The sequence below is a fragment of the Syngnathus acus genome, chromosome 12, assembly GCF_901709675.1.
Source record: "Syngnathus acus chromosome 12, fSynAcu1.2, whole genome shotgun sequence".
Taxonomy (NCBI): Eukaryota; Metazoa; Chordata; class Actinopteri; order Syngnathiformes; family Syngnathidae; genus Syngnathus; species Syngnathus acus.
The window spans coordinates 495,394-508,164 of NC_051097.1; the positions used below are offsets into that span (position 1 = coordinate 495,394).

The 12,771-nt window shown below is 39.2% G+C and overlaps 1 protein-coding gene across 3 annotated transcripts in view; it reads left to right on the forward strand.

The window, feature by feature from the left end:
* The window catches only part of slc12a2 (solute carrier family 12 member 2), a 97,827-nt gene that overhangs the window by 63,993 nt on the left and 21,063 nt on the right, over nucleotides 1-12,771 (forward strand). For all 3 annotated transcript variants that reach the window (XM_037265782.1, XM_037265784.1, XM_037265783.1), the window contains 7 exons: nucleotides 4,252-4,407; nucleotides 5,922-6,021; nucleotides 6,379-6,490; nucleotides 6,713-6,853; nucleotides 11,598-11,704; nucleotides 11,900-11,979; nucleotides 12,407-12,550. In XM_037265782.1, coding sequence (XP_037121677.1) covers nucleotides 4,252-4,407; nucleotides 5,922-6,021; nucleotides 6,379-6,490; nucleotides 6,713-6,853; nucleotides 11,598-11,704; nucleotides 11,900-11,979; nucleotides 12,407-12,550 — 840 coding nt within the window. The remainder of the gene's footprint in view (nucleotides 1-4,251; nucleotides 4,408-5,921; nucleotides 6,022-6,378; nucleotides 6,491-6,712; nucleotides 6,854-11,597; nucleotides 11,705-11,899; nucleotides 11,980-12,406; nucleotides 12,551-12,771) is intronic.

Consider the following 12,771-nt stretch of genomic DNA (forward strand, 5'->3'; position numbering starts at 1 on the left):
AATTATTTGGGGATGTGCAAAGGAGGAACAGTGGATATTAGCACATGAATGTTGGAAATGGTAGTAGGAGGCAAAGAGAACATTTATTGATATGGTGAAGGAAGATTTGCAGATAATTGAAGTTTGAGCAGAAAATGTTGAGAACAACGAGAGATGCACATCATTTTCAAATACATTGTAGACACATCTATCCATCCACCCATTTTCAACACCGCTTATCTTGTTCAGTGTCGTATATATGTAGAGACGAACAACCAATCGCACTCACATGCACACCACCACTGAGCGGGAATCAATCCCACGCTGCCTGCACACAAATCAAGCGTCTGTCACCCACACACTATCAGTTACTTGTATAGGCACACACACTTCAATAAACAACTCATTTTAAATTTAGTGTGTTTACTAGTGAGTAAGATAGTGACAATTTAATAGCATAAACACACTTATTTTGAAATGGAATTCACTAAAGGTAGGTTTCACGGACGTGGTGATAAAGCGTGTAAATGTGCTATAACAGGAAAGATGATGGTGACGTTCATTTATTCATAAATCACAGGTGTCAAACTCAAGGCCCTGGGTCCAGATCCAGCCCGCGACATTATTTTGTGTGGCCTGTGAAGTCAAGTCATGTGTCGACTTCAATTTTCTTGCATATTGTCTTGACTTTTAACAACACTGCGTAACTAGATAATGTAAGATTTGTTTTGTTACCAATCCCCCCTTTAAAATAAATAAAAAAATCAGTTGAAAAAATATGTACTGGCTTGTGATTTCAATAGTAGTTATCCATCTTTTTTTTTGTTTATATGTGATAATATGAGGCAATCATACATGGGTTCACAGTCAAAACGGCCCTACGAGAAAACTAATATACCGTATTTTTCGGACGATAAGTCGCGTTTTTTTCCATAGTTTGGGTAGGGGGGGCGACTTATACTCAGGAGCGACTTAAATGTGAAATTATTCACAAATTTTCAAAATTCTAAAATCCGCGATGTCGTGAAACCGCGATAAACGAACCGCTATGTAGCAAGGGATTACTGTAATCTGAACTGCGGCGCATATGCGGCGATGTTTTACATAAAGGACAAAGGATTCGATCACGGGATTTTAATGACTTGGAGTGACACATGGTTTGATAAGATTCTTGTTTATAATTATATGGTCCTGTGGAATATTTTGAAGTGCAACCGCCATCAGCGGCGCGCACCCGGCATTGTTGACATAAAGGACGATCGATGGATTTAATGATTTGGAGTGACACAGATGGTTTGATAAAGGTGTTATTTATGTTATAGTTATTTGGATAACTGTCATTGTTACGTCAGGCCCGTTCTCAGCTCTTCGTTTGTGTCTATATCACGTTAGCGTACCTGTGTTTAGCCTGTTGTTGCTCGTTCATGTCTGTTCTTGGTGTTGGATTTTGTCGAATAAATTTCCCCCAAAATGCGATTTATACTCCGGAGCAACTTATATATGTTTTTTTCACTTTATTGTGCATTTTATGGATAATGCGACGTATATTCCGGAGCGACATTTAGTCCGAAAAATACAGTAATTTGAGCTCATTCTTTTCAAAATAAGATTTACTTTGAAATAAGTTCATCTCATCTAAAAAATAAATATATACATGTACATACATACATATCGTAATTTTCAGACTAAAAGTCGCTCCGGAATATAGGTCGCATTAGCCATAAAATGCACAATAACGTGAAAAAAAACAAATATAAGTCGCTCCGGAGCATAAGTCGCATTTTGAGGGGAAATTTATTCGACAAAATCCAACACCAAGAACGGGACATGAACGAGCAACAACAGGCTAAACGATAGGTATGCTAACGTGACAGAAACACAAACGGAGAGCTGAGAACGGGCGTGACGTAACATTCAGAGTTATTAAAAAAACCTATTACATAAATAACACGTTTATAAAACCATCTGTCACTCCAATTCATTAAATCCATCGATCGTCCTTTGTCAACAATGGGTGCGCGCCGCTGACGGCGCTTGCGCTTTAAAATATTCCACAGGCCCATATAACGATATATAAATTAGATATCAAATAACTATTATATAAGCAATCATATTATCAAACCATCTGTGTCACTCCAAATCATTAAATCCATCGATCAAATTCCTCGTCCTTTGTCAACAACGTGCGCCCTAACGTCAGCCTCGTCGTTATTCCACAGATCTAGTATATAACTATATTGTAGCGTTAACAAAGTACAAGGAAAGACGTGGGTTTGGTAAACGGCTCTTTATTTAACAAAACAAACTTCCAGGCGTGTGGCGGCGTGGACTTCCAGCCACGGAGGTGGAAGAGAGATCCATAGAATAGGACCGGGCGTGCGTAAAAGCCATGACCGAGCCCCATCCACCGTCCCCGGACAGCCACCCGGGGGAGCGCCGGCCCCCGACTTCTATCCACTGAGGTGAAAGAGAGCTCCGTAGAGTAGGACTGGGCGTGCGTAAAAGCCATAATAGTTTTTCAAACCTTCTGTGTCACTCCAAATCCTTAAATCCTTCAAACTCTTCGTCCTCCGTGTCACTTACAAACAAAGCCGCTAATGATGCCGGTAGTACGTGGGGCCCTTCGTCATCCCGTGATCAATCTTTGTCCTTTTTGTAAACAACCGCCGCGCCACGCCGCGTCGCGCTGCTGACGTCACTTGAAATTCAAATTACAGTAATCCCTTGCTACATCGCGGTTCGTTAATCGCGGTTTCACTTTACAGATCCTGAAGTTTTGAAAATATTTGAAAAAAAACATAAGTATTATTATAAGTCGCCCCCCCACCCAAATTATGAAAGAAAACGTGACTTATAGTCCGAAAATTACGGTACATACATACATACATACATACACACACACACACACACACACACACTCACACACACACATTTTTCCCTCGCTATATTGCAATTCAGCTTTGCTGTTTCATGGATTCTTTTATTAATTAATTTATTTATTTAGCTGTGTAAGAAAGGTAAACCACAAATGGAGTCCACTAATGTAGTGCTTTTATCTACGCCATATGGTGCTCAATGCACTTTACAGATCCTCATATTCAGCCATTCACACACCCATCCATACTCACAATGTGCTCTGCAGAAGCTCGTGCTTGAACTGTTTCTATCTGTACTGCATGACTCACTGATGCACCATGACCTGTTTGGAGCACCAACAGCGCGCACCAGCACTGATTTTGGTGCACTCTGAATTATTGAACAGCAGTTTTGAAGAAAGTTCTGTTCAGAAACTTAAAGAATTTTTCAAATGGGGCCATTGAGTCATTCAGTCTAAGCCAGATAGTAAACAGTTGCATTCAGAAATTGGGAAGAAATCAGTTAGACACCAACCGCAGGACAAGGATGATGAAAACTTGGCAAATAACTTTTTACAATACTTTGTTTTAAAACATCTTACCTTAAAGCATTTTGCGCCCAAGATAATAGATTTTTCATTGTATATATTAAATTCTATGCTCTTTTTCTCCTTTAACCCCAGAGCGCTAGCTGTGCTCCAGGTACAGATTCCCTGTCTTGCATTTAATTCTACCGAGCAGATTATGTATTTACCAGCACATAAATGGTACATGGCTCAATCTGAGGCTAATATTGAGAAATATTGAGAAAATAGACCAACCTTTACTGCCTCACAAGATTTTACCACCTTTCCAAAAACTATTTGTATGTAAAATCTTAGCCTCGTCATTACCAAAATCACTTAGGGGATTGTTACATAATACTGTAGCGAATGAAGTGACATGGTCAATGTACCCTTTATGTGTTGTGGTTGTAGCCTTAGTCATTCTATAACAACGCAGCATCACTGTGTCCCATCACTAAAAGTCTATTTCTTCAATTTTTGTGTTACCCCTAGGCTGAGTGAGTAATTATGGTCTTAAATAGCAGGTGTAACTTTCTGAGCTCATGTATAACAGACTGATACCCTTCATTCTTTAACCCAAGTACATACAACATCAAGATACTCTCTTTCCATGCTCTTTGTAACTTGTTTACAGTTCATGGTCATAATTCATTAAAGAAAAGAAAAAACGTTTTTTTCTTGGTGGTGTATTTGACAAACCTACTCAAGTTTGACTTCTAATAATTCGTTTAATCATTTTAACACAAGAGTTTTGCGGAGGTTTACATGCGGATATACCAGTAATATTTTAGCATTTTGTTTTCTGTCTTTGTTCTGAATTGTGACGTGACTTTGTGGCATTGATATCACAGGGTGGCGTCCCAGCTTCAAATACTACAACATGTGGGTTTCGCTTGCGGGAGCTGTACTGTGCTGCGTGGTAATGTTTGTCATCAACTGGTGGGCTGCTCTCTTCACCAACGTCATTGTTCTGGGACTCTATATTTATGTCAGCTATAAAAAGCCTGGTAAGTATGTCATCTTAAATTTTCTTAAAATCCATGATCCGAATCACTTTCCCTCAGGAGGGTCGCAGGCGTACCGGAGCCTATCCCAGCTGAGTAGGCGAGGGACACCCAGAACTCGTTGCCAGCCAATCATAGGGTACACATAGACAAACAAGCATTCACACTCACCTAAAGTCAATCTAGAGTGCCCAATTACCCTACCATTCATGTATTTGGGATGTGGGAGGAAAGCCGAGAACCCGGTGGAAACCCATGGGGAGAACATGCAAACTCTACACAGGAAGGCCAGAGACGGAATCTAACCCTGCACTTTTGAACTGTGAGGCGACATGCTAACTAGCCTTCCACTGTGCCCCTGTCATCATTAAACGAATAGTTTTCATATTTTTTTATAGCAAAAAGATTCACAGGACATGGAGGAAAATGTCAGGTTTTTTTTAGTTTGATAAATGATTCACCGTCATTTTGACAGCAATAACCTCAACCAAATATTTCCTTTAGATGTACTAGATCAGATGTGATCAGGATACATTTTGGTTAATTCTTTACTAATTAGATTAGCAAGATTCCTGGGATGACTGGCGAAGGAGTTATTAAAGCCAAAGGTTCACTTACTAGTACTTTTCCCTCCTCCCTGTCGTATGACTAGTGAGAGATTTTGCTAAGCTCAAAACAACAATATGAAAATATATACTGCAATTGTTTGAATGGTATCAATATAGGCAGTGTTTATTTTATGATATGAATTAAAATCAAACCACAGTTTATGATCAATTTATGCAGAAATCTAAGCAATTCCGATTGGTTCACTTCCTCGCACTGTGCTCCACTTGGAGGAGTGGTACTCTAATCAGTGTCATTCTGTTTTAGTCTGCCAGTGAGTGAAGGTCTCCCACTCTGACTCCACCTGAAAGTCTCAACAAGTCATTTATTCATTTATTTATAATAGTACGTAAAGGGGCTCTGAGTAATGAATGGCTCAATCTGCTAACAAGTTACTAATGTTACATATTGCTCACATATGGCAGACAATACATTCCGTTGCACTAATAATGCTGGTGAAAATGTGGGTGTACCCTCCCTACTTCCCAAAGTCAGCTGAGATAGACTCCAGCACACCCACAACCCTCGTGAAGATAAGCAGTTTGGATAATGGATCATTATAATGACTCTACCGCAGCTATTCAGAATCCTGACATTGCAAAATGTTATGATGAGCATTATGGCCTTGATCTTTACTGATACCAATCACCAAAAAGAATTGCAATTCCTGACACAATACTGGACAGTCACGCTGCAGTGCCCTTGCAACCTCTACAAATGCAATGCAGGCCTAACAACTTGGACCACACCTGTGTGTACACAGTTTGACATGCAGCTACACATACATACAAGGCTTTCTTATTGCCCATCACGCCACATGGGACAGATTGCCTGTGGCTCAGCGAGGTGACCCACAAACACACTTCCTAACTCCAATGCGCGTTTCTGCATGCATGCTCTCTCCTGTCCAGATGTGAACTGGGGCTCATCGACCCAGGCTTTGACCTACCATCAGGCTCTCACCCACACTTTACACCTCAGTGGAGTAGAAGACCACATTAAGAATTTCAGGTATAAAAGATAAGTAAGCGCGCATTAACAGATCATTGGATTGGATCATCTCTGTTGTATGGTTAAATCAAATTAACATCTGAAGCTGAATGGTCATTCTACAATTCCCAGTTCAGATGAGAGCTAACAAGCACTATGAAAGGCAGAATAATTAGTGTGGCTTCAGGGTTCATTCACATGTCCTCTCATCACCTATTTGTAATCCTAAAGAGATTAACATATTTGCTTTGATTGTGCTAATCTACTTTAGATACCCACCCCCACTCATCCACCACCCCTCATGTCCCACTCCAAGGCTAGACCACAGTAAAATGGGGGGGAGCAATGATGCACATTTTTGCTTATTTTTGTATGTAGACCCCAGTGTCTGGTGATGACTGGTTACCCTAACTCCCGTCCAGCGCTTTTGGACTTGGTCCACAGCTTTACTAAGAATGTGGGTCTGATGATCTGTGGTCATATTCGAACGGTGAGCAAATAATTCCTTATGGCATTAAATTTCCTACACATACTAGTATCTATCACATGGTATATTTGTGACGCATTTACAACATTAATCGATACACTTGAAAAAAAAATAGAAAATGCATTTAAGAATGTTTCAGATTATGTTAGCATTACACACAGTCAATCACTAAGTATTTCGTATAAATAGTATCATTGTTATTTTTTTGTCTTTGCTACCTCACAGGGTTATAGAAGGCCAAACTTTAAAGATCTGGCAACAGACCAGTCTCGGTATCAGCGCTGGCTGCTCAAGAATGAAACAAAGGCTTTCTACACACCAGTGTTCGCAGAAGACATGAGGCAGGGAAGTCAGTACCTCCTCCAGGTAGTAACACATGGCAACTAAATTACTCAGCAACAAACGATTTTGTGGCAAAGTGAGATGTAGTTTTACAAATGTGTATTTACGACAGTTAACTAAGTCTGAAAGTTTTATAAAAAGTTAATATTTATAATAGCATCTCTTCGTAAGATATATTTTTTTCTGTAATTTGGGTAATATGAGTATTTCAAATTTATATAATATTTTTACCTTATATTGATTATGGGCATGCTGGACACATGTTTAACTCAATGTTGACAACTTACTTCCAAAATGTAACATATTTCTAGCTACTTGCATTTAAAAGTAATGTTTCTTTACAATATTACTGTCTATGTTGAGTCTTGATTTTCTCAAGTTTAAGTTTTATTATTACTTTTCAATAAAATTTATTTAATAATGATTTTATTTAATCATAATTTTGACACTTTAATAGAAAATTCCTGGCTGGTAAAGTTAACTTGTGATGAGGATCTAACTTGTTATATACTTTGGGCTATAATGTTAAATTTTTGACTCTATGATGGGAGATCATTTCCTTTTATTTATATGTGTATCAATGAGATTGCTCTTTTTGAATATAAACATTAGAGCTGATATTTGGTCCAATAAAACTGATATTTGGTCCAGTAAATAATCCAAGACTACACCATTAACAAATCATCATATATACATACAAATTAAACCACATGACGGGAATTGATAATTCGTCTAACAATACGGATGGAAATGTGGATAGATAATGTGTGATAAAGGCTAACTATGTATGGAAAAAGAGATTTGAAGAGAGTCATCTTTTTTTCTTTTTGCCAAACACAAAAAGTTGTCATTTTCTTTACTACATGGTGACAAAGGTAAATTGAGGAAGAGGAGCTCATTAGACTTTTCTTAAAGGGGCGTAATATAGTTTTCCCGATTGGAGTTGCCAGATTAATCACCATTTTACGAAATGCGATTGATGGCACAAAATTCCATTAAATAATATCTTAAAAGCTGTATTAAAAGCCACATTTTGCTACTGTGTGCTTTCCTTTAGAGCAGTGGTCCCCAACCTTTTTTGCGCCACGGACCGGTTACGTGTCAGAAATATTTTCGCGGACCGGCCTTTACATAAATAAATACATTTATAATAAATATATAAATACGATGAAATAAAATGATACGACTGGCATAAAAACAAATATAAACCACATAAAAATAAAACTCACCATTACGTTGAATTAGTGGGAGCACTGAGCTTGTTTCTCAGAAACGAGCCGGTCCCATCGAGGCGTAATTGGAGACAATGTCCTTCTTGTTCACGTTTCTGTTCTTTAAAATAATTCCAAAGGTTTGTCTTTTAATGCGGGATGCTTGGTCTCCATGTGCCGAAGTAGTTTTGAAGGCTTCATTGCCTCGTTAGCTAGCCTGTCGCCACATATTGTGCGTACTGGGCTTGGCGCGTCAAAGACACCTGTGGCGATAAATCCATATTTTAAGTAGGACTCCTTAAATTTTCTTTTAAATGCTAGCTTTCCTTTTCTTAGAAGTCGTAGCCTCTTCTTCTTCCGTCTCCTTAGTGGGCTTTTTTCCCTTTCCGAAGAAGCTTTCCAAACATCTCTGTTTCTTGCTCATTTTTGCTAGCTTCGCGGGCTCTACTGGGGTGACATGTCACGTGACCGGGACGAACGTCTTGACCGAATTAACCTGTCAAGAGACACACATGCACCGACGGATGTAATTAGGAAATAATCGCCAGATTTTTTTATATTTTTCAAAATAAATTCTTACTCATTTTTGCTAACTTTGCGGGCTCGACTGGGGAAACATGTCACGTGACCGGGACGAGCGTCTTGACCTGAATTAATTGATCGACGATAAAAAAAAACTTTTTTTTTTTCTGTGCGGCTTGGCGGCCCGGGACCAAGTGACCCACGGACCGGTAACGGTCCGCGGCCCGGTGGTTGGGGACCGCTGCTTTAGAGTAGTGATCATTAAGTGGTGATCCGGGCAGAATCAGCCCCGCCGGACTGTGCAATCTGGCCTGTGACGATGATCAAGGAGAAAATATCCTGTGCTCCTTACTAAAATAACAGAAAACAACTGAGACTATAAAGGCTAAAATGCCTTCAGTTTTGTTCTAAAATGGATAAAATGCCGTATTTTTTCGGACTAAAAGTCGCTCCGGAATATAGGTCACATTAGCCATAAAATGCACAATAACGTGAAAAAAAACATATATAAGTCGCTCCGGAGTATAAGTCGCATTTTGGGGGAAACTTATTCGACAAAATCCAACACCAATAACAGAGATGAACGAGCAACAACAGGCTAAACGATAGGTATGCTAACGTGACACAAACACAAACAAAGAGCTGAGAATGGGCATGGTAACATTCAGAGTTATTCAAATAACTATTACATAAATAACACGTTTATAAAACCATCTGTGTCACTCCAATTCATTAAATCCATCGATCGTCCTTTATGTCAACAATGCCGGCCGGGTGCGCGCCGCTGACGGCGGTTGCACTTCAAAATATTCCACAGGCCCATATAACGATATATAAATTATTTATCAAATAACTATTATATAAGCAATAATATTATCAAACCATCTGTGTCACTCCAAATCATTAAATCCATCGATCGTCCTTTGTCAACAATGCCGGCCGGGTGCGCGCCGCTGACGGCGCTTGCATTTCAAAATATTCCACAGGCCCATATAACGATATATAAATTATGTATCAAATAACTATTATATAAGCAATAATGTTATAAAACCATCTGTGTCACTCCAAATCATTAAATCCATCGATCAAATTCCTCGTCCTTTGCCAACGCCACGCGTGCGCCCTGACGTCAGCATCGTCGTTATTCCACAGATCTAGTATATAACTATATTGTAGCGTTAACAAAGTACAAGGAAAGACGTGGGTTTGGTAAACAGCTCTTTATTTAACAAAACAATAGTTCAACGATCCAACAACTACTGAACTGTAACGATAAAACCATATACAAGTTGCTACACGGAATAAAATATATCAAATTACTATAACATAAATAGTTCACTGCCACGCGGCCCCAAGCACCGGCGTCGACTTCCATCCCCGGAGGTGGCACTTCCAGCCACGGAGGTGGAAGAGAGCTCCATAGAATAGGACCGGGCGTGCGTAAAAGCCATGTCCGAACCCCATCCACTGTCCCCGGACAGCCACACGGCTGAGCGCTGGCCCCCGACTTCCATCCACGGAGGTGAAAGAGAGCTCCGTAGAGTAGGACCGGGCGTGCGTAAAAGCCATGTCCGAGCCCCATCCACCGTCCCCGGACAGCCACCTGGCCGAGCGCCGGCCCCCGACTTCCATCCACGGAGGTGCAAGAGAGCTCCGTAGAGTAGGACCGGGCGTGCGTAAAAGCCATAATAGTTTTTGAAACCTTCTGTGTCACTCCAAATCATTAAATCCTTATCCTCCGTGTCACTTACAAACAAAGCCGCTAATGATGCCGGTAGTACGTGGGGCCCTTCGTCATCTTCCTCATCTCGTGATCGAATCTTTGTCCTTTATGTAAACAACCGCCGCAACGCTGACGTCACTTGAAATTCAAATTACAATAATCCCTTGCTACATCGCGGTTCGTTTATCGCGGTTTCACTTTTTTTTTTTTTTTTTAAATTTTGAAAATTTGTGAAAAAATTCACATATAAGTCGCTCCTCAGTATAAGTCGCCCCCCCACCCAAACTACGGAAATAAACGCGATTTATAGTCCGAAAAATACGGTATACCGTATTTTCCGGACTATAAGTCGCTTCAGAGTACAAGTTGCACCAGCCATGAAATACATAATAAAGAAGGAAAAGACATAAGTCTCACTGGATTGTAAGTCGCATTTTTGGGGGAAATGTATTGGATAAAATCCAACACCAAGAACAGACATGTCATCTTGAAAGGCAATTTTAAATAAAAATAGAATAGAGGCGACAACAGGCTGGATAATTGTACGGTATGCTAACATTACATGACACATAAACAATGAACTGAGAACGTGCCTGGTATGTTAACGTAACATATTAAGAGTTATTCAGATAGCATAAATAACATGCTAACAAGTTTACCAAACCATCCGTGTCATTTCAAATCACTAAATCCAATGAAAATTTCATCCTCTTCGTCACTTTTAAACAACTCCGCTAACTCCGGAAATAGAGGATGCAGCGCTTCCTCGTCTACGTCGCTTACGTCAGACTCATCATCAGTTGCAGTTCCCATTACTCCACAGGCATAGAGCGCCCTCTTGCGGTTTAGTATGAAAATAACATGTGAAATTATATAATAATGTGTTAATAATTTCACACATAAGTCGCTCCAGAGTATAAATTGCACCCCCTATGAAAACTATGAAAAAATGCGACTTATAGTCCAGAAAATACGGTAAATAATAAATATAAAATAATTGTCATGCCAAACTTAGATTTTCATTCATTTTTATTTGAGTGTCTGGCCCCCTAGGTCCAATAAAATTTGTGTCCTCTGTCAAATATAGTTGGTGACCTCTGCTTTAGAGGGTTGTTTTGACTCTAAAACTCTGAAACCAAATCCTTTTTTTTTTATCTTTATTTTTAAGATATCAACAGATACAGTCAAAGGGAGATTTAACAACGGTATTTTTAAATATTTAAAAAGGCAACACTCCAAGGATAAATCTTGTGTACTGAAATGGCATAATGCTACTATTGTTGATTAAACTAGATATTTATTTCCCCTTAAGGCTGCAGGTTTAGGCCGTCTAAAACCCAACACTCTTGTGCTTGGTTTCAAAAATGATTGGAGAGACGGTGACATGATGAATGTGGAGACGTACATCAGTATGATTCAGTAAGTTTGAACCATTTTAATTTTTATATAATTAATGATCCCTCAGCCAAATATGTTTGAGTGTTATCTCAATGTATCCTTCAACAAAAGTTTTCTTTCTTAAAAGTTAGATTCATACTTCTCATATTTAGCCCTCGTAATCAATTTGAGATCAATGATTTGATTGCCTGTTTTGTTTTGTGTTCTTTCTCTCAGTGATGCCTTTGACTTTCAGTATGGTGCTGTTATTTTGAGATTGAAAGAAGGATTGGATGTGTCGCATATCCATGGACAAGGTATGAGATTGTATCAAACTGTTTTTCTTCACGGTACAAATTGTGTAATAGACCTCTTTAGAGTTTGTAAACAATGTGCTGTCATTTTTGGGGTGTGTGGCTTAGCTAGATGCAAAAAAATCCAGCATGCTCGCTTGAAAATCTGGTGTTTAGATTTATAAATAATGTTTATACCATTTTTACTTCGCGGATTTTTGTTTTTTGTGCGTGGTTCTGGAATGCATCCCCTGTGCAAAACGAGGGATCACTGTACTCTACTCTCTTATCATATTACATGGGTCGCGCATCAATTTACAGGATGCTGACATTTCTCGCTGCCATCTTCTATTCAGTCACTCTGCTTGTTCAGTCAGCTTGTTCACGCTCATGTTATATTTTTAAAGGGAGTTTAAATTAATTAAATTTTAATTTAACTCGTTTCGTACAGATGATTTGCTATCGTCCCAAGAAAAGTCCTCTGGGATGAAAGATGTGATTGTGTCCATTGACACCAGCAAAGATTCTGATGGGGATTCATCCAAGCCGTCTTCCAAAGCTACAAGTATCCAAAACAGTCCAGCTTTACAAAAAGGTAAGAGAATCCATGGGAATGTGACCGTACTTGTTTCATGAAGGATGTTTACTTTTGCAGGAGCGTGATGATGTCTTAATGGAAATGGTTTTCAATTAGAATTGATTTCATATGTTTAAGCAAAGGTGCAGCGATTAATCAATTGTCAAAGTGGTCTAATTATTTTGGATAATTGAGTAACTGTTTGGATACCATTTTCATTTAAAAGTTCTCCAAATAAT